This window comes from Micropterus dolomieu, linkage group LG18 (assembly GCF_021292245.1).
Source record: "Micropterus dolomieu isolate WLL.071019.BEF.003 ecotype Adirondacks linkage group LG18, ASM2129224v1, whole genome shotgun sequence".
Classification (NCBI taxonomy): Eukaryota; Metazoa; Chordata; class Actinopteri; order Centrarchiformes; family Centrarchidae; genus Micropterus; species Micropterus dolomieu.
In genome coordinates, this window is record NC_060167.1 from 25,164,188 (window position 1) to 25,188,472 (window position 24,285).

The 24,285-nt window shown below is 43.0% G+C and overlaps 2 protein-coding genes across 2 annotated transcripts in view; one reads left to right on the forward strand and one right to left on the reverse strand.

Annotated features, from left to right (window-relative positions):
- Positions 1 to 14,839, forward strand: part of ppfia4 (PTPRF interacting protein alpha 4) — a 60,533-nt gene extending 45,694 nt beyond the window's left edge. Inside the window, exons 7-29 of the mRNA XM_046075730.1 lie at positions 384 to 605; positions 1,220 to 1,354; positions 2,045 to 2,179; positions 2,351 to 2,434; positions 3,197 to 3,328; positions 3,482 to 3,544; positions 3,996 to 4,087; positions 4,207 to 4,336; positions 4,835 to 5,010; positions 5,720 to 5,948; positions 6,049 to 6,084; positions 6,176 to 6,297; positions 6,524 to 6,636; positions 6,733 to 6,814; positions 6,959 to 7,040; positions 7,256 to 7,456; positions 8,031 to 8,093; positions 9,781 to 9,956; positions 10,128 to 10,225; positions 10,848 to 11,023; positions 11,662 to 11,730; positions 11,820 to 12,006; positions 13,210 to 14,839. Of these exons, the coding sequence (XP_045931686.1) occupies positions 384 to 605; positions 1,220 to 1,354; positions 2,045 to 2,179; positions 2,351 to 2,434; positions 3,197 to 3,328; positions 3,482 to 3,544; positions 3,996 to 4,087; positions 4,207 to 4,336; positions 4,835 to 5,010; positions 5,720 to 5,948; positions 6,049 to 6,084; positions 6,176 to 6,297; positions 6,524 to 6,636; positions 6,733 to 6,814; positions 6,959 to 7,040; positions 7,256 to 7,456; positions 8,031 to 8,093; positions 9,781 to 9,956; positions 10,128 to 10,225; positions 10,848 to 11,023; positions 11,662 to 11,730; positions 11,820 to 12,006; positions 13,210 to 13,253 (2,847 nt within the window). The 3' untranslated portion in view covers positions 13,254 to 14,839. The remainder of the gene's footprint in view (positions 1 to 383; positions 606 to 1,219; positions 1,355 to 2,044; positions 2,180 to 2,350; positions 2,435 to 3,196; positions 3,329 to 3,481; positions 3,545 to 3,995; positions 4,088 to 4,206; positions 4,337 to 4,834; positions 5,011 to 5,719; positions 5,949 to 6,048; positions 6,085 to 6,175; positions 6,298 to 6,523; positions 6,637 to 6,732; positions 6,815 to 6,958; positions 7,041 to 7,255; positions 7,457 to 8,030; positions 8,094 to 9,780; positions 9,957 to 10,127; positions 10,226 to 10,847; positions 11,024 to 11,661; positions 11,731 to 11,819; positions 12,007 to 13,209) is intronic.
- Positions 14,840 to 14,923: 84 nt separating this feature from the next.
- On the reverse strand, positions 14,924 to 17,204 carry myog (myogenin). Its single transcript, XM_046075731.1, has 3 exons — positions 16,671 to 17,204; positions 15,843 to 15,942; positions 14,924 to 15,751 (listed from the first exon to the last, which is right to left on the reverse strand). Exons 1-3 carry the CDS (start codon positions 17,202 to 17,204, stop codon positions 15,633 to 15,635), a joined length of 753 nt encoding a protein of 250 aa, XP_045931687.1. The 3' UTR covers positions 14,924 to 15,632.
- Between the last annotated feature and the right edge of the window lie 7,081 nt (positions 17,205 to 24,285).

Below are 24,285 nucleotides of genomic sequence, written 5' to 3' on the forward strand. Positions count from 1 at the left end.
CTGTAAGGTACTCATGAGCAGGCAAAATTGGAACATGAGGGAACGGAGGAGGTCCTCCTAACTTTGGATGCCCACTGTGTTGCCTGTGTTAATATGTGTCCCCAAAGGTTTGTTTAATTAAGGCCCTGGAATTAACTGCATTTTGAGAAGAGAAGAGAAACAACATCAAAACAACAACGTGGCAGCCTAACCTCACACAACCCACCCTCGTATGCATAACACTCAACACTTTCTTATCTAGGCCATGCAACTTTATCAGTTCTACAACAACACTCAATACCCTCCACCCATAGCATGCACATTTGTATGTGTCTCAGTACTAAAATCCATTTTATGTGAAAATGTGTATATATATCCATTTATGTTGTGTATCTGCCTTACAGAGACTGCCCAACGGCTCCATAGACGCCCACGATGAAGGCAGCCGGGCATCGGAGCTTCAGGAGCTGCTGGATCGGACCAATAAGGAGCTGGCCCAGAGCCGCGAGCACTCTACCACTCTCAGCGCCCGTTTGGCCGAGCTCGAGGCCGAGCTCGCAAATGCACGTCGAGAACTGAGCCGAAGCGAGGAGCTGTCACTCAAACAACAGAGGGAACAGAGAGAGGTGAGAGTAAAAGGAAATGTGCCTTTGTTCTGGGAGCGGGCACAGAGAACAGCTTGCTACAAAAACGAATACAATTTAACATTCTGCTGGCTACTAGCTTCGGATACTAGATTTTATTTAGAGCAAAACATTTGAAAAGGGGTTTCATGATGCACAGTCAGCCAACTTTTTTTCAATCTGTTTATTATAACTGGAGTTTACTGGTTGTATTGTATACCAGTATTATCAGTTAGTACAGTACATTACACAATGACACAGATATGTGTAAGCAGCAACCACATGATCTTCTAACAAAGCTAATTTATTGATTTCTTCAATTCTGTGCTTTAGTTGCACATTTTGCTCCCTCTTTATTTACTTTAACTAACATACATTTTTCCATAGTCTGTCAATATAAGATGGCAACATACATACATTTCTTGTATACTAACTGTTTGTTAGATAATTAATATTAAATCATAAAATGGGGGTATTTGGCCATAAATGTAGAGATAAAGTACATTGGTTATTGCTTTTTGGCGTCACTATACTCATTATTGCAGGCGCTTCTCATGATTTCCCTGTTGTTGTTTTTTGTTGTTGTTGTTGTTGTTGTTGTGTCTCTGCACCCACAGAGGGAGGATATGGAAGAGAGAATAACAACATTAGAGAAGCGCTACCTGGCTGCTCAGCGGGAGACCACACACATCCACGACCTCAACGACAAACTGGAGAATGAACTGGCCACCAAGGACTCACTGCACCGACAGGTAACATAAACACACCAATTCTAGCCTCACAGGCTTGTGCATAATGAATAGATAATTATCATTCAAAATAGCAAATAGTCACTCAGAGATAACTGTAGAAAATTAGTCAACTTGAAATGGATGATAGCTGCCGCACTTCTCATTTACCTTTAACTGAGCAAAACAATTCCACAGGTACATCATTGAGATTTAAGCACAGTGTCTGAACTAAATCAATATTTATTAATGTTCTGTGTCATTATTCTGCTGTGCTCAGGCTTCCTTGGATGTTGCAATCCTAATGTGTCGTTAAGTGACACCAAAAATGGCACATTTGTCTTTGTGACAAACGTCTGTGTGCGCTCTCGTTCCCTCTTGCATTATAATATTTCATGCCTCCATGTCACATGTCAAAATCAATTGAGTTTTTCCAAAGTGTGGCAATATATTGAGGAATATTATAGAATATTAATGTATTAAGGCATTGGAGAATATTATAGTAAGCGAGTGAGTAACATCCTACTCAAAGGTTCATGTGTAGTTCAGGGTGAATCAGAGTTCAGCGCCACTATGGGGAATACCAGCAACAGCCTCTATTCGCGTCCCCATGTCGTGTCCTTGCTACCCGCTGGCTGCACTACACTGATTACACCTCTCTTGTGATCGCGGCAATGTCCCTCTTATTACTTTGCATGTGTTCCTGTGTGTCAGAGCGAGGAGAAGGTGCGCCAGCTGCAGGAGATGCTGGAGATGGCGGAGCAGAGGCTGGCTCAGACCATGAGGAAGGCCGAGACACTGCCAGAGGTGGAAGCTGAACTGGCACAGAGAGTGGCTGCACTTTCCAAGGTAACACACACGCACACTAACCCACACATCCCTGTAGAAAACATAGCAAAGGATCCTGCTGAGAATCAGTGATTTACAGGTACAAAACACAGAATCAGATATACATACAAACACAGTTATAGTTTATAGATAGAGGCTGTTGTACTCATATGTAAGTGTCTCCCCCTGCAGGCTGAGGAGCGACATGGCAACGTGGAAGAGCGGCTCAGACAGCTGGAGTCACAACTGGAGGAGAAGAACCAAGAGCTAGGAAGGGTGTGTGTGCATGTGTGTGTGTGTGTGTGTGTGTGTGTGTGTGTGTGCAACCGCCCTGCAGGGTTTCTCTGACCTCTCACTATGTTTTGTGTGTGTGTGTGTGTGTGTGTGTGTGTGTGTGTGTGTGTGTTTGTGTGTGTGTGTGTGTGTGTGTGTGTGTGTGTGTGTGGGCCGATGCCTCACATTAGTTGGGCGCCTTGACTCTTGGTTCTGTGCTCCCTCATGCATACATACACAAACACACAGGACAGACACACATATGAAGAACCCTCCATTTTCCTGGTGCATTGTTGCATGAATTTAAACCAAATCCACATATCCTGCTGCAACCGCCCCCCACCCCCTATAATACTGATTGGCTGCTATCTTTAGACTCTGAATAATTCACGCAAGGCTAATTTCTCTCTCTCTCTGTGCAATGTCATGACTATATTTAGTTAAAGGAGCTCTCTGAGGGTGCAGATTTGTGTTTGTATGTGTGTTAATTTACTTTAATGAAATTACTGTAGAATACATATTAAGCACAGCACCTCCCATGTAAGAGAAATGATTTAACCCTTTTTCATCATCACTTAAATTACTGTAATTAAATCATTCTGGCTGCGGGATCCATTGTTGGCCAAGAAGACCTATATCTGGCAGCTGGTGATCTTGGGCTAAATACACACTTCATCCTTTAATCCATGCAGAGAGGCTTGATTAGCTGCATAAATACACCCAAATGGAGTTATTCAACACCCCCCCGTCTGGTTCTCTCATCAGGCTCGTCAGAGAGAGAAAATGAATGAGGAGCACAACAAGCGTTTGTCTGACACCGTGGATCGTCTGCTCACCGAGTCCAATGAAAGACTGCAGCTCCATTTGAAAGAACGCATGGCTGCCCTGGAAGACAAGGCAAGGCCTGTACACACACATTCGTCTTCGCAGCAGCTCATATTTCTGATGTTACTGCTTCACAGAACAAATGAAAATACAGCGTAGCACATGTTCTAGTTGGACCAGACATTTGTTTTGACACGGTGACACGCTCATGCCTTTTTTGTCTAGAACTCCCTTATTCAGGACCTCGAGAACTGCCAGAAACAGCTTGAAGAATTCCACCATACCAGGGTCAGTGAGACATGAATGAATCACCTAACCACTGAATACTACTCATATGCCCCATATCAGTCGTCAAGTGCTCAAGTGCTGTACATAAATACCGTTTTGTGGTATATTTTTTCTCCAGAGGGAGGGAAATATTCTTCTTTTTTCTCCATTTGATTTAATGGACAACTGTAGTTAGTTGTGCAGATTAAGATGAATTTGTAAAATACAAGGCATGATTATAGATTAAGCTACCAAACAGTATACACATTGAATAGCTGAAGCTTTTCTTGGATAATGACTACTTTCTGATTACAATTTAGTATTTTTACTTGAGTAAAATTTTGAATGCTGAACTTTTACTTGTACTCCTTACTTTTACTTGTAATGGAGTAGTTTTATAGTATAGGTATTGCTACTTTTACTTAAGCAAACAATCTGAATACACCGCCCATATTGCCAATCTCTCCCTCAGGAACGGCTGATCGGAGAGATTGAGAAGTTGAGAAATGAGATTGACCATTTGAAACGCCGCAGCGGGGTGTTTGGCGATGGAACCCACCCTCGGTACACACGGACATACACCTCCTCCGCACATGCTCTCTCACACACACATCCTCTAATATAGTGCTACTACTATACTATACTATTATTAATAGTAAACTGTTTTCTGTATGTAATCTCAGGTCTCACCTGGGTAGCTCCAGCGACCTTCGCTTCTCCGTGGTGGAGGGCCAAGACGGCCACTACAGCACAACTGTGATCAGGCGGGCACAGAAGGGCAGACTGTCTGCGCTTCGGGACGACCCAAACAAGGTGCTAATAATCGGACCAGAACAACCCCACAGCTCCTCACATACACATACACTAAACAGGATGGCCAACTTACAAGATCATGTGTCAGCTGCTGTTCTAACCACATACAGCTCCTTACTAGTGCTTTATCCAAGTTCATGTCTGCTTTGCTAATAAGTGTCAGTGCCTGGCTGATGTATGATGATCTTCATATCTAACTTACCATTCTCTACTAACCTCTCTGTCTCTCTGTCACCTGCTGCCATGGACATGCTGTCTGATGTAAGTTCCCTGATCATCCATTTCTTCTCATAACTGGCCACATACTTCCACAAGTGTCATACTGTATTTTTACCTGTGTAAAATCTTAATTAATGCATGTGGCACATTCTTCTAGTACATTTATTAATGATCAAAAACTGATTAGTGTACATGTTGTATTCAACACATGGACTGTGTCTACACATGTTGAAGCTCATGTGTGTTTGTTGTCTCCAGGTGTGCGCGGTCTTTGAACAGGACTATCCATCTCTGCGTGGGAGCGTCAGCCATCTCCTCGGCAGCGACATCGAGGCAGAGTCAGACCTGGATGATGACGTTAGCTCGGCCCTGCTTTCCCCCAGCGGCCAATCAGATGCTCAGACTCTCGCTCTCATGCTGCAGGAGCAGCTTGACGCTATCAATGAAGAGATAAGGTGCCAAATCACAGGCCCATTAGATAGCAGAACATGACACTTTCATAATCCCCATGGGGAAATTGGGTCAGTGCAGCAGGATACAGATAAGAGGAAGAACAAAGTATTAAAGATAATGCAACAAATAATTGCAAGAAAAGGGGATATTTTGAAGATACTACAGCAAATAAAGGCGGTGCTGTGGTGCTGCTGCTGCTGCTTCGTCTTGTTAATGCAATTCATGAAGGCCTGTGGCCAGACTGGATGCACTAGAATTGATTGTGATTAGATAGAGAGATGATAACATGTAGATAAGACTCTTCACTCGTCAGTTCTGTTTCCTACTGGAAGAGGACGCTGTTTATTGCAGTTTACAGTAAACAAGGATCTCCTGTGACACCTCAGAATATGCTTCTGGAGAGGAGATGCAAAATAGATGCTGATTATGCTGCAGAGGAGCCAGACTCCCTTGAAGTAATAGAAATAATGTCCCATGCTATAAATGGTATTTTAATAATCCAATATTTGCCAGGATCTTTGCATTGTTACATTTTTATACAAGTAATTTTATATTTACATATATTTTTTATGAAGGATTATGCTGAATTTAATTCATTATCACAGGAATACAAGGCGTGTATTGTTAATGAATGGATTCAAAGATAACTATGTATGAGTGCCTGTTTGTGTGTGTGTGTGTGTGTGTCGGTGTGTGTGTGTGTGTGTGCAGGATGATCCAGGTGGAGAGGGAGTCAGCAGACCTCCGCTCTGATGAGATTGAATCTCGCGTGAACAGCGGCAGCATGGACGGACTCAATGTGACACTTCGACCCCGGGCCCTACCCACCTCCGCCACTGCCCAGTCCCTGGCGTCATCCTCCTCCCCGCCCACCAGTGGCCATTCCACACCCAAACACCACTCACGCAATGCCAGCCACCATCTAGGCATCATGACTCTGGTCAGAGGGCACACACACTCTATCTGTCATACACACACAAACAGCAGTATATTCGTTGTTAAAAGCCATATCTGTAACTGTGTGTCGTTTTGTTTGATAGCCAAGCGACTTGAGGAAACACCGCAGGAAAGTAGCAGTAAGTTTGAACGAAAACTGAAATTGTACGGCTTTTATGTCCATGTGTGGCTTTCGTAACTGAGCTGAGTTGCTTTTGTGACTTCTTCTAGTCTCCTGTGGAAGTGGACAAAGCTACTATCAAGTGTGAGACATCGCCTCCCTCGTCCCCCCGCAGTTTACGGCTGGAAACCAATTTTGCCCAGTTCACGGGCAGTCTAGAGGATGGCCGAGGGTAAACACACACACACACATAAATACACAAGTAGCACAGGATGATACATTGACATCAGTACAGACTCGCTGTTGGATTGTTTTACAGGTCCACTTCAACTTCAAGTTTTAGAGATGCCTAACATGGTAAAAATTGAAGTAGCTGGAACAAGATCTTATAGCGGACAATATTTATCATACCACAGATTTTAGTCTAACATCGTTTGCTCTGTTTTAACTGTTTGCAGTAAGCAGAAGAAAGGCATCAAATCATCCATTGGCCGATTGTTTGGGAAGAAGGAGAAGGGTCGAATGGAGCAGACTGTTGGCAGGGATGGACAGCCCATACCAGCCTTAACAGGTACACTGTTGACTACATACCATATCCCACACTGATGCAGATTGAATGAGATTGTCTGTGATTTACAGAGACGTAAATAAAGATGCTGTATTTCAGACTTTGAGATGGGCATTGGTGACACAATGACTCTTGGAAAACTGGGCACACAGGCTGAGAGGGACCGCAGGATGAAGAAAAAGTAAAAGCATCCTTTCTTTCTCTCTGACTTGTGACTGTGTTTTTTCCTATTTTGCTTGTTGTTTTAAAGTATTCACTAAGCCTTTTCCCCGATAATTCTCACTTCCTTCTGTCTTTCTTTGGCAATTTTTAATTCCCTTGTTAGACACGAGCTTCTAGAAGACGCCAGGAAAAGAGGCCTGGCATTTGCCCAGTGGGACGGCCCTACTGTCGTCTCCTGGCTAGAGGTACTCCTCTAATCTACTTTTATATCTACCCACCATAAATGTTCACAAAACCTCCCTCTATCCAGGCTGCTACTACATCTACTACAAAACAGAATACAGTGATATCAAATACAAGACAGATCATTACAGGCTGATATCCACTCCGTTCCCCTTTCTATCTGACCTTATATGGCGACAATAGTGGTGACGTTGAATATCTTGATGACTCTCACCAGCTGTGGGTGGGTATGCCGGCGTGGTATGTGGCAGCATGTCGTGCCAACGTGAAGAGCGGAGCCATCATGTCAGCTCTGTCAGACACAGAGATCCAGCGGGAGATTGGCATCAGCAACCCTCTGCACCGACTCAAACTCCGCTTGGCCATCCAGGAGATGGTCTCCCTCACCAGCCCGTCTGCACCACTTACCTCCAGAACGGTAAAATAATACAAGAAATACACCTCCGTGATTACTCATACACGGCTTTCTTCGTGCATGTAAATGTGCATACACAAATAATAAATAAATAAATGAGCTTACGCAAAGTGTAATCCAGGATTGGGAATATAAACACATTACCCTACACAGAACACTCAAAACCTCCTCCACTATTGGGCTTAACCTTCACTCTGCACCTTGGGGTGATGACTCCTCACTCTTTATAACTTTTTTTATTCTTCTCTCAGTTTATGCCTTCAGACTGAGGTTGCATGGGTTTCTGTGGGAAAACGACACGCAAATAGTGCTAGATATAGCTACAAGCTACCTGCCTGAAATACACTCCCTCCCTTGGCTTCACTCAACACAGTGTTTGTCTGTGTGCGTGTGTGTGTGTGTGGGTGTGTGTGCGTGTTTGTCTGCGTCTGTGTGCCTGTGGGGGTTGGGATGTGTGAAAATATACACATGAGTGCATTCTTGGGTGTGTTTTGGGGTGTGTATGCGTGCTTGTGTGTTTGGGTGTGTGTGTGTGTGTGTATGTGTGTGTTTGGGTGTGTTTTTGTCCTCTGAGCAGTCCTCCGGAAATGTGTGGGTGACTCATGAAGAGATGGAGAACCTGGCTTCCTCCACTAAAGCGGTCAGTACCATATGGGTGCTCCCTTTCCTTTTTCCCCCACCAAACACTCTCTCTCACTCCCACTGTCCTCACTGTGACACGCATATGTCATCTCCCTGAAGACCCCTTTAAATAACCACAACATCACACACCAACGCATCTTTGTGCTTGTGCTCATATTTGTATGTGGGTGCCGGATATAACTGATACAACCTGTGGTCATGTGGTCCATATCTGTTGGAGCTGTGCAATTGCAGTTAACCGATTGAAGATTGAAGGTTACTTGCAGAGTAAAAACTCAGAAGAGCAGTGAGTGTGTGTGTGTTTCTGAATGTGCAATATGTTTGTCTTTGGTTATCCCATGTCTCTCTAAGCTTGTATATTGTCTCTACCATGCTGCCAGGAGAATGAGGAGGGAAGCTGGGCACAGGTGAGGTTGCCAATCTGCTAACATCTGTCTGCACACACCGAAACTGTACCCACGCTCTTCACTAACACAAAGACACATTCATGAATTTGAGAGCAGCCAATTCACCCTCAATAGTATGTTCTGTACACAGTAATTAGGTAAATTCAGATAAAACTGAAACTATCTGTGTGGCTCGATAGCAGTAAGAGTGAGTTGAAAAATATGCATTTTTGTAATTTAATCAAGATTTTGTTTGCATTTGTGTTACATAGTCATGGTCCATCCACACAGGTGTTTTCACTTCAGGACTTCCAGACTGTGTGAGTGTCTACAGATTCTGCTTGATTGACATGTTTCTACTGTCCTGCTAGTGTTGTTGCATCTGTTGGGTCATTTTAAAAGGCCTTTTTTTACTGCAGACATTTTGTCATCCACTCTGAAACAGAAGCAGCTGAATGGAATTCAGCCATCGTTGATTTTATTATTTACACCTGTGTTTTTCCTGTTGTGACATGGCTAAATGTCGTCTGTGAAAAAAGGCCTATTCGGACATGGACATTGGTGACCTCATGTAATTCCCAGCGTAATTCTGCCCAACATCAATCTGAGCCAAGGTCTAATCAGAGAGAATGACTGAAAACACCTGTGTGGCTGTACAAGGCCTTTAAAATGATGAGGTGCTCAAAATTTTACTTTCCTGTACAGTACAGATTTATCTTAAAATACAGAGGGAAAAAACAGAAACGTGTTCCAGCTTTTCAGATATACAAATTAAAAAAATAGAATAATATTTTTTATGTTTTTCACAGCACATATTTTGCCTTGTCTTAGCATGGAAAGCACAAATAATGTTGATGATGGTGCAGTTTCATTTAAGTGTCCCAGTAAATAATGACAGTGACCCGGCATGCACAATACTAGGGTGCTGGACCCGGTACATCTAAATACAATGCAGCCATTTTTAACATTATTAGTAAAACCTGTGCTTTTGCTGATGCGACATGTCAAGATGTCTGCTGTGAAAAGCGCCTGTTTTGGACCCAGAGTGCAATCTCCTCCAAACACCTTTATTACTCAATGTATATGCAAGAAATTTTGGGATCATTTAGTTTATTTTGTTATACAAAATGACAGAAATTTCACTTGTTTTACCACCTGAGTAGCTTTTGGCATATTGTTTAGCACATACAACAGTCCCACATCCATGTCAAATGTACAGTATATAATCCTGAAACAGTAGGCAGCCTCTCTCTTTTTCTGTTGCACACGTTAAGAACAGTATTCCTCCTCTCCCTGTAGACTCTGGCGTATGGTGACATGAATCATGAGTGGATAGGGAACGAGTGGCTGCCCAGCCTCGGTCTGCCTCAGTACCGCTCATACTTTATGGAGTGTCTGGTGGACGCACGCATGCTGGACCACCTGACCAAAAAGGACCTGAGGAGCCACCTCAAGATGGTGGACAGCTTCCATAGGTCTGTTGCTGGGGTGTTTAGCTTAGCTTGCTGTTTGATCAGTCTCGCCTTTCTTCTGTTAGCTGGATACATCAGCATTGGAGAAGAGAAGGCTAATGATGCATGTGTGTTTGTGCTTTTCTGTGTGTGTGTGTGAGAGTATGTTTTTCTATGTTTGTTTGTGTGTACCAGGGCTAGTCTGCAGTATGGGATTATGTGCTTGAAGAGGCTCAATTATGACAGGAAAGACCTGGAGCGCCGGAGAGAGGACAGCCAACACGACATGAAAGGTTCACTTTACACACACCCTGATACACTCACACAGTGAGAAAAAAAATCAAGCACACACACATACACACGTTCAAACACTAGTTCACAGGCGTGCACACATGCACAGTATTATCAGGCCAGAGTACCACCTAGTGGTTTTTGCCTGATATTGTCACTTTGGCCTGAGCAGTGAAACAGCTGCATGTTAGACTGTAAAAAAGCCGAGCGAAGCAGGCCTGCAATCTTGTGATCCAAAGCTCCACATACCAAGAGTAGTCCACACACACACATAGATCCAGCCAGCCCCCTCGCCCTTTTGACCTTGAGTTCTGCACATGAACTTGACTCAGCTGTCATGTCAACTCACAGTCCTGCCCTGTTTACACACACACACACACCGCCTGTTCCAACTTGGAAAGCTGGCTGACAGCTGTGCTTTAAATGAACAAAGGGAGTGTGCCAGTGAGTTGACACTATGTGGACACACACATTATCTCTTTATCTCTCTCTCTCTTTCTTTCCTTTTCTAGCTCTCTTATTCAAAATCAAGTTGCTCTTACTTGCTATTAATGATATGTGCTGGCATTCTATGTAAAGTTGTGCCACAGCAACATGAATCTGAGCCACTCTCTTTTCCTTTAGATGTGTTGGTGTGGACCAACGAGCAGGTGATCCACTGGGTCCTGTCCATTGGTTTGAGGGAGTATAGCGGCAACCTGTTGGAGAGCGGCGTACACGGATCGCTCATCGCACTGGACGAGACCTTCGACTACAGCAGCCTAGCGCTCATCCTGCAGATCCCTATGCAGAACACACAGGTGGTTATAGAGGAACAGTTTACACTCACTATGCAATGATTGAACTGATTTGAATGGGAGAAAGATATCAAGTGTTTTATGATGAATTATCTGTATAGAATATTACCCTAAATTTGTACCAATACATTTTGTTTCATTTTGTGTCATAATACCCCACACGTTGAACACTTTTTTCCCACTACTGTAAGCTCATGGCAGGCCTTTTGGCTTCTCTGCAACCTGTCCATCTTCCAACAGTTAAGTTGTTGAGGTTTTTACAAGATTGATTGATTTAATTTTTAGTGACTCAGTGGTTTGTTTGCAGTCAGCCTTTTCTTCTACTGCTAGCTACATGGTGCCAACATCTCCTTCTGCTTCAGATTCTGTATTAGTCTGTGATGAAAAGGGCTCTGTTGTTCTCGCTTTGAATTCACTTGAAAGAATTTTCTGGTCCCAGGCTTCAGTACAGATTACTTGCCCACAGTTTTATATTCACATATGAATAAGACATGAAGGTTTCTCCTATTTATCAGAGGGATTGTTTTTAATTTTACTGGTATTTCAAGAGCTTTCACTGACATTTTGCCATCAGCTCCTGTTAATGTCTGATCACTTCCCTTTGTCTCCTGCTCACAGAGGTTGTGTGTGCTGTTTTTCAGGCACGGCAGGTTCTGGAGAGGGAGTTCAACAACCTGTTAGCCTTGGGGACAGACCGTCGACTAGAGGAGGTGACCTCTCAAGCGGCTGCTTTGATCAAATACAGTGTTGTTAAAGAAGGGCCACTTGTCTGACCTTGTTTTTCTCCCTGTCCCTGTAGAGTGGGGATGACAAGTCATTTCGACGCTCTCCATCGTGGCGCAAGAGGTTTCGGGCACGTGAGGGAGGGGCGGGGCTGGGGATGATGGCGGGTTCCATGGAAACACTGCCTGCTGGCTTCCGTATGCCCTCCATGTCCATGCCACCCTCTGTGAATTTGATGCCCAAGAAACAGCTCCAGCCTGAAGGTGTGTTACAATACTAACCAAACTCGTCTACCTCAGCCTATGTATTTGTGTATCTATGTGCTTCTTTCTGCTTGTCCTGACTAACAAACTGCATGGTGTGTCCTCTATGTCCTGCTGTACACAAACCTCTCTGTGCCACGTCCACTCAAGCTCCTCCCCCGGCGCCCCCGAGACTCGACCCCTCGGCTGTGCGGACCTATTCATGCTAACTTCTCTCTGCTTACTAACAGGAGCGCTAATGCTAACAGGTAAGCTAACAAAACACTACCTGAAACTGCTGAACTTACAGGTCAGTGCGCTTTTAACCAGCATTGCCCAGCTGTGTGGCATGAAGCAGGAATGTGTCACTAACTTTACAGTTCCAGGCTAAAGTACTGATATGTGTATCTGGCTGATTTGAGCCTTTTAGTAAACAATGTGAAAAGTGTTGCTCGAAGTGACAAACCCACTGACAGCAAGATGCCAATCTCAGATATTGGTAGAGACCAAAAAAGAGACAGAAGGAGAGTAAATGTTGGACTTCATCCAGATACAAACGTGACCCCTAATGAATGCTAATGTTGCTTTGTGTCTGCTGGAAGTATTTGCTAACACTTTTTTCCATAACAACTACAATAAGTGATCATGGTTCAATGTTGCATTTTCAATGAAAAACTCTATTAATGCAGATACATCTAGCAATACTGTATAATTTTATTAGTGTCAAGGACTCCCATGAAAAGACCAAAACAACAATGGACAAACTCACTGTTAGTTTTGGGATTTTCATGGAAATTAGAAAAATATAGAATAACATACGCCATTTCTTTTCCTTCACTTATTGTTTTGGTTCTTAAAATAAATTGCTCGGAATTAATTAACAGAATTTTAGTCAATGAAAATGATGTGACAGTCAATATGATAATACTGTATTATTGCTCAGCGCTTGTTTCTGGTTCATTAATTGCACTATTAGCAGGTGTAAGTGTTTAATGTCACAAGATGTTTAGTGTTGTTTCACAGTGTCTACCCTGCAAAAACAATAAATAGAATTTTGCTATGAGAAAGGTATTGATTTTTGGCATTTATGGGCTTTCACCAATTTCACGTGGTTTAGATATCTGCTTGTATTGTACATGTCAAAGTAAAACCAAGCAACAGACACAAACTCAGTCCTTTTTTCACTTCCTGTCTCACTTTCCTCACCTTTTTTCTCTCTTCCAGTGCATTCTCATTACCTATACGGACACATGCTTGCGGCCTTTTGAGAGTGATATGCCAAATCCGGAGAGGGAGTCCTGGGTGCAATCGAGGCGGGGATCTTCGCCCCTTTGCTGCCCAGCCTCACCTCCCACCTTTCACCTCTCACTTCTCCTTCGGACACGTGCAATACAGAGGTCAACTCTGACCTTTGAACTCTGAGAGTGCTCATTGGCTGTGCTCGCTGCTGTAAAAGGAGACTCATCCCGTCTCTCCCAGTTTACCCCAGTGCTCCCAGTAGCCTAGTTGTTGTGGTGTTGTGCTCCTGCTCCCCTGGTCTCAGCTGTGGGTTCTTGTCCTGGTTCAAATCTCTCAACATGGCCAAGTCCAAACCAATCCTCCTGTGTCATCCCGTCCTAGGCAACACAAAAGTTGTTTTGTAAAAAAGATTTCAAGGGATGGTGGCAAGTCGTTGATTTGGACTTAGGAATTATGAATACTTGTATAAATGGCAGATCCCACTGCACATTGCCCCTCTACCGGTTATGCAAGGTATTACTCATTTATCGTCTCTGTACATAAAATGGATGACTTATGTTTTTTATAGAAATATTATATATATATATATATATATATATATATATATTGGAAATATATATGGAAAATAATATAATATCATTGCTGTATGAAACCCAATGCCCTGTATTCGATAGTGACTGTTCTCTCTCTCTCTTTCTCTTTCTTTCTCTTTCTCTTTCTCTCTGTGTCGGACCTTTGTGTGTCTTTTGCCGTATGCTGTAAGTGTGTGAATCGTTAGTGGGTGGGTCTCACTAAGGAGGGGGTGTGTTTCTACAAGGACTCTTCACAGGTTCATGGGTCCAATTTCAGACTTGTCTCTTGGCCTCTTCTCCTGTTCTTTCCTTTTTCCCTCCTCCTCTTTTGACACTATGTAGCTGTTATCTCTCCTCTCTTCGCCTCTCTCGCCTTCAGTATGACACTATGTAGCCTAGAATAGAGAGAATCCTTTAATATGAAGTTTGAGTCTGTGTCTGTGTGTGTGTGTGTGTGTGTGTGTGTGTGTGTGTTTGTCTGTGTGTGAGCAAACGAATCTCTCTGCTCGAGACTTGTAGAGAAGCTGCGTGTGAAAGGCCGACCCCAGCCATGTGACCATGAGTTCTCTCTGTGGGTGGGTAGTGTGAACACTTTAGCTCCTCTCTGTTGACTCCTGACTTTCTCTCAAATCAAACCGTGAACTGCTGCTCAACATCAGCCAATGATATACACGTAAAACTGTTCTAAGTGACGGACTCGTCTAATCCTGCTCCGTCACCTCCCATTTCTTTGCCATGGAGACGTGCCAGTGAGCAGCCAGTACTCTCGGCCGACAAACTCCTCATCCAATGAGAACACAGCATATGAACCAGTGAAGTACTGGATGGGTGTCCAATCTTTTATTTATTATTTTTTATTTCACAGTTTTTTCCAAGGTGTCTAAAAGGTGTAATGTGCTATGTGGCAGCTATGAGTACTGTGTCTTTATTCCAGGTGTGAAACAATGCTGACAAATCAAGATTTTATTATTTGGCTATTTAAAAAAGTGAACTGTATTTATGACACTATATAGACATAAGTAAAGCTGTTTTTTAAAGATTTGGATGTTGTGTTCCTTTTGAGGTTATTGCACTCAAAGAGTATCATTGGTAGTGAAGGACAATGACAAACAATGTATTGAAAATGGTCTTTATTGCAAGGATTGGACAGAAAATATCACTTTTCGGAACTTCTACAAATACACAACAATCTTAGTTATAAAAGTCAAAAATAAGTTAGCAAAAAATAAAAAATAAAATGGCAAAACCACTCTGTAGAAAAAGGGAACGTATTTACATCACTAGAATTCATAACCAGTTTAAATTAAGCAGATCTTGGTCAAAACTGCCATAGTACATATTGGCCCCACAAATAAACTTGTTTTTTTTAAGCATAAAAACACACACCAAAAGAATGAAAGATCAGGGAAAGGCTTTGAAAGGAGGAAAACTTAAATTAAGTAAGGAGAAAACCAGGCTTTATCATTCCTCTGTGGCTCTATCAGACTGGAGGCACGCCTAACAGAGATGCACTCTAGTAACTAAGGGTTGGGTTCATGCAGCAAAGTCCTTGAATCTCTAGTTCGACTAAGCTCCTGTGGCTCTGACAGGCATGTCTGGATGGTAGGATAAGGCAGGGAAAAAAGGGCTCATTGTGAACAGGAGGAATTCAGTTTGGTTAGCGGACCCATAGATCAGCAGAGTTACAAGTCAAATGAATCACTACTTTTGCATTTTAGCCACTCAGATCAGTAGAGGTGAAAGAATGGGAATTCGGGATGTCAGCCTGCTTTGCCAATTGTCATTTTTCTTTTTGCCTGTGGCTCTCTGGTCTCTATGGTCCACTGTGTGGAGGATCTATTTGGGAATGTCCACAGGAAAGGCCACAGCTCCGCCTGCCGCGGAGATGCCGTCCACGATGGATGTCAGGGCACGCATGTTCCCCTGCTCTGGAGAGTCAGCAGCACTCAGAAGATCTGCAAAAAGATCCACAGTCACACGTTCAGTATCTAAGCAAGGATATCTGTTTGTGTTGCCTTACGAGACGTGTGTGTGAACGGTACTCACCCTCGCTGCTGTAGCTCTGTGTGCACTGCTCAGGAGTGCTGCTCCACTCTGGGCTACTGCAGCAGGTGCTGCCCGAACTGGGCTCGCTTGACGACGACACCTGTTACCATGGAGATGAACACACAGAAGTTGCAATCAGTCACTCGCCACGCAGAAACACAGCACACACTACAGTGCAGTGAAATACCACACACATAAACCACCAGTGACTCCTTTGACTCCTCAAAGGAGGCAAATGAACATGACGAACACTCAACATCAGAAAATATAAAAAAATCTTTCATTGGATAGAGGTAGTTGTCGTAAGATTATGGCCAGTGATTAAGTCAGTTTTTGCTGTATTTTGGTATATCTGTCTAATCAGTTTGTCATTGTCTCTTTGAACCATCCAATAGGCAACAGCTTTCTGTATTCTGACACGACAATGTTAAAAAACTGTATCAGTAATTGCAAGACAATGACAAGAAATGGGTCTGTATGTTTTATGACTAAATACTGTACATAGACGATACACCAGCCTGCTTCTCCAATTAAACCTCAAAACCTAGCCAGTGATCAGTTCTGCTTTAAGGTATGAGTTCATCAAAGTCACAAATTTTCAAGGAAAAAAAAAATTCCTTGACTTTCTTTTTTAAAATGTTTGACTATTAGTGTCGTTTTTTTCTTTACTTCAAACGTTATCGTTGTCTTTGTAACATCTTCTGTCTCCTTCCAACTAGTGCATTATGTCTTCTCCCTGTCTGCTCCTTCTGTTTGTCTTTTGGCTCTGTTCTCAGTGGTAAACACTTGACCTTCTTCTTTTAATCATCCCTCCTCTGTCCTACTCACTCTGGGCTGGGCCACACTGGGTCGGTAGTGCAGTCCCTGCTGTCCGGTCTCAGTGTCCTGCTGGTTGAGGGAGGACACCAGGGCCTGAAGCCTTTCGATATACTGAATGGCACTCCGCAAGATCTCCACCTTGGGCAGCCTCTGGTTTGGGTTCATCAGGGTGCTCCTCTTGAGAGCATCGAAGGCCTCGTTCACCTTCTTCAGACGCCTCTTCTCCCTCATTGTGGCCGCTCTCCGACGATCCATGGTAACAGTCTTCCTCTTGCACAGCTTACAGGCCCAGGGCAGGCACTGGCCCGGGCAGTGGGGCTCGGAGTGAGGCGACAGGCTGGATGGAGAGGCTTTGTCCTCTGTTCCTGTCACCCCAACTCCAACGCCCCCAGACAGATTTCCACACAAGCCCATCATGGAGTTTCTATCCTGGTAGGCGCCTTGGTCATACGCCCCAGGCAGGCGAGAGGGGAAGTAGTTGTCCCCTCCCTCGTAGAAGCGCTGGTCAGGGAAGAAGTAAGGATTGGTCTCGAAAAGCTCCATACTGGACAACGCTGTGGTTTGAAAGGGGTCAAAGATTCCTGCTTCCCCTGTAACTGCTCTACTGTACGTGGTCTTCGGTCCTGCGCCTGGAGCGTGTGTGTCGGAGTGTAGGTGTGTGTGGCTGATTTGCCTGGGTTTGTGATGAGTGGAAGACGTGTGGAGAACAACTGGTGTGGAGCAACTGTAGGCTGGCATTTAAACCCCTCTGCCTGCTGCAGGATCACAGGGTTAAATTTAGCACGAGCCCCCAGAAACCTGACACGACGTTTAGCTGTTGCTGCACATCTACACATCTCTGTTGGGCCCTGTTCTCTTGGGCTTTAGGGCCCATTTTTGTGTGTGTGTGTGTGTGTGTGTGTGTGTGTGTGTGTGTGTGTGTGTGTGTGTGCCCTTCTGAGGGTCTGTCCGCTCGTGTGTCTTAAGAGGCCAGGACATGATCAAGTTGCTGTGGAAATGGGAGAGATAACCTCGGATCAAAGATGTTCGTCTTAATGAGCTAATCCCAGACTCGCGTCTCCCTCCATGACACCACACATGAAGTCCCTTGCCATTGGGGGTGGAGGAGGGGGACGGGCAGGAGAGACCGTCTGGAGACAGCTGTCACTTCTACTAGGAGCCAATGACATGCAATGACAAGAAGTTGTTTGACTCCTGGTTCTAATTGGCAAGGAAATGAGGCCAGAGATTGTTGTTTACTGAAAACAAGGCCACAGATAAAGGTTGATACTAAACATGTGAAAGCTTAGGTGACATAAAAGCTCATGCCATTGTCATCTCTTGATTTTACGTAACCACATTCATACCCTCTAAGATGATTGCACAGTGTGATGCAAGTGACCTATACTAGGCTGTCAGACATGCTGTGCAGGAAGTTTAGTTTAGTACAGTAAGTAGAGAACCAAGTTGACACTGACTCCGGTTATTCTCAGAAATCAAGTGACAATAATCACGCAGAGGTATGGCCTTTGTTGTCCTGACCTCCTCCAGTCAGTCACAGTGTTTGCCTGACCACCAGGTGTTAATCCTTCCAGGACATGTTTCACTTCATAGCTCACCAGCTAATTCGGACTGGCTTCCGCTAGCATGGACAAACAGCCAAAACACACACTTCTGAGAGCAGAGAAGTGGCCTGGAATGACAGGCATAGTGTGAAATGTGTTACATCCCTGTGTATCCTATGTCTCTACCATAGGTTTATCACAGTAATAAACATACCTGGCAGGAAATGATACTGAGGAACTGCTCTGTTTTGTGGCCCCACTACATAATGCGTGGAGGGGTATACTTGTATACTTGGCCAGTGACATAGTCAATAATGTCCCTGGGACATTCCACCCCATGTTTTCCTTTCTCTTTCTCTGAATGTCTTTGCTTTCATCTTTCTAACAGAGAACATGACATACTAAAAACAATCTTTAAAAAAATGTAATTGCCTGTATCATAACACCAAAGGTTCATATACACTGTTAAAATTATTTTTCTCATGACGAGAAGACAATATTCTTTAAAGAAAAAGCAGTGAAAAGTAAAATATACAACAATAAATACTGTTTGTTCAATAATTAAGTGTGTATTAAGAGTGTAAAGAGAAATATAAAGCTATTTACTTTTAATTTAACCTTCAATCAGTAGATAAATAAAAACCTAATTTAAAAATAAAGTCTTTTATCATTCACTAGCTAATTTCCAACATTTCAAATCCTCTTCACCAGAGTAAAGTTCCTCGTGCTTACAGAGACAATGAGATGGACACAATCAGGAGAGGAATTGAGAGGACTGTGTGGCTAGCTAGCTTACCTGAAAACTCCAGTGCCAATGCACATAATAAATACATATACTGAGTACTGCTGTAGCATTGCTAAACTCTTAGTCACAGTAGCTAACACATTTTAGTTTTACTGTAGAGTTACAGCAATGTAATTTTAAATTGAACTGTGAAATTAGAAAATAAATTTTAAGTACAGAGGTACATAGACATTAGTAAATGTATGTTTAGAATAATCTGATTAGGCACCTGTGACAGCTTGAAAACCAGAGTGGCCATTTAGCAGTGTACAACACAGTGTTCACTTTTTCAGTTCTTTGTAATACAAACTCTCCTTTCTCAGAGCCTCACATGACAAGCAGCTTGGACTGTTTTATCTGACATATACAGCATTATTAATAAGTGTCTGACATTTTAATATGCCATGTTAGAAAAAGCCCAGGTGTAATTAATAACTCTAATTAGGGGTGCATTTCTTTAAGTGTGTCAGTTTCAGGGTCATGGTATGGTCCATGCTGCCTCAGTGGGATAGTTTACTGGCACAACTAAAAAGAACAGAGCTGTAATCACTAGAACTAATTACACTTGGGCTTTCCTGCTATTACAAGTTTAAATGTCTGTTAAATGTCTTTTAGAGTGAGCTCACATCTTAATGGGACTCTTAATTCGTACTTTATTAAAGACAGGTGCGCAGGAAGCCTTAATATATGTAAAAATTTTCCATGTTGTCTGCTACAGGTACCAAGTTAGAGTGATTAAGCTGCAGGATATTTGCAAGAAAAAGCCACTCCATATTTTAAATTCTTCACTATTCTATACTTATATTTCCTATTCTGTATCTTACCTATCCTTGCCTATTTTTTACTTATATTTGATTAACAATTAAGTAACAATTACATTTAGACTAGAATTATGGGTTGTTTAAGATCTTTTGCCTGTCAGCAGTGAGTGAAACTATCCCACTCAATGTAAAATGAAATGACTTGTTGATACAGACAGAAGGTTCAGTACTGGGACTGGATGCCAAACATTGATCTGGCAGGACTGGCTGGTGGATTGTGGTCTAGTCCTGGGCTTTGGGCTGGGGTTTGGGGTTGAGGCAGAGTACAAACAAGAGTTTGCAGAGAGTCGAGGCTTGGCACAGGGCTGCGGTGGGCTGTCAGGTTAGCCTGTGATGGATAGTCACTGATGGTGGAGTGAGTACAAAGACGCCTGTGTTGCTCTCAAGGGTACAGCAGGGAGGGGGTCCGCAGTGTGTCAGAGTCACTCATAACCCTCTGTCATCTTAACCCATTGTCAGCAGAACTAGAGAACTGTGTGTGTGTGTGTGTGTTTTGTAGTAGATTCGGGCACACACTGGTGTCTTGCTTGAAGAACAAGTCCCCTCTCAGCATTTTGAAGAGAACACTTGGGATGCAGTAAACCAGAGGAGATCGGGTGTTTACTTACTGTTTGGAGGTACTGTACATGCTGCATCTTCCATCCCAAATTCAGTCGGATGAAGCCCAGTGAAGGAGTCAAACTAGACAAACTAAATACAATCAAATATTTACTCCAGTACGATTAAAAATAACATATTTTAATATATATAATCACATCTAATTTTATTCTGAAGAGCACATCTTTTGATGGAACAAGTAAAGATCACAGAGAAACCAAATTAAGAGCAATACACGTTCAGTTTGCTCTAAGGCAGTTTGAAATAAAATCTCAAGTTAAAAAAACATTTTGTATGAGTGCGCATGTGTGTTTGTGTCCCCACATATGTGTGTTTATGTACTGCATGTATGCTGGTGTTTGTGTGTATGTGGCAAGAATTGCCCTGTCACTGGCAACACTGGTCCACTTCTCCTCAGTGACAAGCAGCACCACATTGTGGGACAGCTGAGCAGCAGGCAGGAGGGGGGAGGGATCAGTCCTCCTCACCCCAGGTTAGCCTCAAGATCATCACTGACCTGGAGGACTGTCATCTGAGCGCAGTCGGGAAATCTCAGCTATGTAAGAGGAGAATAGCATAACAACAGTGAAGGAGTGTTGATTAAAAGGTGGATAAACATAGGCCTCTATCCAGCGAGATACAATTTAATATACAATAAGTACAAAAGTAGACGATAAATGGAATAGATGTTTGTCAATGCTTTATTTTACATGTCCTATGTTAATAATCTAAGAGATTTACATGAAATAACTATATAATGATTATATGGAAAATAGTGTTCTAAGACAGTTATGTGAGTTTTGTTAGTTGTGTTGAGTTTAGAAGTAGTAGTTGTTTTCCAGTGAAATGTCCTAAAGCTAAAATCTTAATTTGGTGGAAAAGCTGACGGAGATTTATTTAAACACAAGTAAATATTATTTTATCATCTGAAACCGTATAATTATATGCTTGTCTGTCGACAAAGTTGACATTTTTCTGTTTTCAGCAGCGTTTTCCTGTTGCGCCCTAATGAAAGTACTCTTTAGGTTAGCCAGCAGTTATTTGGAATTAATTAATTGGAAAAGTACCAATTGAGCATTGTCTCCATATTGTTTCTGTATTATTCCAGGTATGCATTGTTCTGTTTGAAGTCTGGACTCATGGGTGTGACAGTGTTATGGACTGGTTAAGTCCCTTTTGGAAAGGACATGGTCACCATAGAGACAGCAACAGATGCCCGTGTGTCGCCTCAGAGACTGTTTCTTTACTGTCGCCATGATAACTGCACATCCATTACTGAACCCTTTGATATCAGTTCATACAGCAAAGCTCTGTTCTTTCAAATTATGGGTATTTTTGTTCTGCCTTCGCAACATTAATGGTGAAAGATGACAAAGCAGTGCACTCCAATGAAAGCACATCAATCACCTGCCAACTCTGAAGCAAATGAATGGGAGCTGATTACTACTCTACTCTGCCTCTCTATTTCTGTTGAGTAATGAACCTTACATCAGCTGCAGAGCTGTACCATTTGACTGATGTCTAAAGGTGATGTGACACTACTACGGCCCAGCTAATCATCGGGAGAATACTCCCATTCATTGCTGTTCAGAATGAAGTGCCCCCACCTGTGTTTTCACAGGGCTCTGGAGGCCTGGAGAAAGCTTTCTAAGTCAGGGGGGAAACAGTAGTTCTGTAGCCCAGCCATGCTGCTGCTCACTGGGGCTTTTATCGCAGCGTAATCCCCCTACAACAAACAGAATGGCCGGCATGTGCATACGCAGCTGTCGCAGTCTTAGTGCAAGTGGTGTCATGTTAAATCACAGGAATGGACTGAGCCTCTGAGCCATGCAATGCCCTTCCCTTCACTGGCATCCCCCTCACTGCGAGGCTCCAGCACACATGGACAAACACACATACATACTCATACCTACTGTACATACATAACCCACTTCCCACAAACATAGCAGCACAGCACATGGTAGCCTTAAAGCTATTCTCTGTAAATAACTGGTGCTCCACTGTCACAAACAACCAGATTATTGGCATGACACGTATTCCAATAATGCCACAGGTTGTGTGATAACTCCAAGTAGGAATCACACGCCACAAAACAAAACATCTTTTTGAGACTGCCAGTATTACTTGAGTTAATCAGAAAGGTATCTGACAGGGCGAAGCCAGGCCCTCATAAAATCCATCCTGTTTAATTTGATGGCAATTTACACCTAAACGTTGCCCAAGTGTAAACCACAATCCGCATAACTCCTCTAGGAGACATGGCCGAATCCTGTCTGAGGCCAGCGATGTGTATGCGACTGCAGTGTTGTGAGATCTGAGTGGCTGGCTATGCAGAAACTTTGCCCTGATCCCAGTCAGCCCAAGTTCCATATATCATCTTCCATATCTGGCCTCCTGCTGTGGGTACAAGGAAAGACAATGTTTCTCCTTTAATTTCATCTTAAATGTGTCACATCTCGGTCGTTACCAGTTTTCCCCCCACTATTTCTACTCTTACTTTGAAATTTTACTTTAGGCCTTTTTCCATATCCCTATCTTTGTTTTTCTCTGGCACCACTGACCTTCTCCCATGTCACCAATGAGACAAATTTAGCGGCCTGGTTTCTGGAGTGACCAAATAGTCGGACACAACAGAGGGAAAGTGTGTGTGTGTGTGTGTGCACGGAGGTGGGAATGAAAGGTCCTGGCCACACAGATACAGTTACAGATATCCAGACACACAACCAGAAGAAAGCAAAGGAGGGTAAACAGGTCGAGGCTCGCTGTCCTGGAGGTATGCAGATGAAGGTCGCAGGAATAGAGTGACAGAGAAATACTATATTTATAAAGGTGCTTCAAAAGTACAAGAACAAAATAAAACAAATTAAAGTTAGTAGGATCAATAAAATGATCAGAAGTATGGGAGAGATGTTCAACTATAGCTTCTATCCTAACTATTTTCCCTCTAGGAAGTATTGCTTACGCCATAGGGGATAAACGGAGAATGTGTTAAGTTATTCTGGGATGTTGGGATGGAGGCGCTGTCGCCATGGAAACACACAGATCCCCTACCACTCCCAGGGCCGGAGCTGTCAAGCTCCGGGTGCCACGTCACCAGGGATGTTATGCCATTCTTCGTCTCTACGCTCTCTGACGTGCCGGATGCCACGGACAAAGCAGTTTGACATTCTTGAATTAGATGCAGAGTGAGGGAAAGCATTTTAGTATGGCTGTTAGGAGCACTTAATACTGTGGTGCAAATCACAGGGAGGAAAGAAACACCTAACTGCCTCCACACTATGTGATCTGCCAGAGGTGGAATGTGCTTTATTTAATACTGCGCTTGAGTAGATATTAAACCGATTTACTGGGTTTACTTTTTTATGTTATTCTACTCCACTAAAATTTAGAGGGAAATATTTTACATTAGTACTTCACAAATTAAGATTTACTTCAAAATATTTCATAAAATATGATGCATTTGCTGTAGATAAAACTGCCCAAGATTATATAATAAATAACACGAATTACTTAAATGCAGGGCTTATATTTGTAATAAAGTATTTGTTGAGTATTGGTACACTTTAGTAATGGATCCCAATTCTAGTTGTTTTTAAACAGTGATCACGCACTGCTTCTCGTAACTTTTTTTTGCCTTCACTTGTATGAAAGTACTGATAAAATGTAAACGTCTGTACAAGCTATTCTGCGGGCTTCAGTGGGGCTAATGTGGTTTCAGATGGAGAGCTTCACAGGGGACTTTCCACACTCAGGGAACATTCCCTATTGAGTAATCTAAATCTAAATAACATCCTGGGGTAACATAGCTGCAGTATTTATGCACAAGTTAGATAGCAGCAGAGTTAGAGTGACATATACTGCAGACGGTAGGGCCTCCA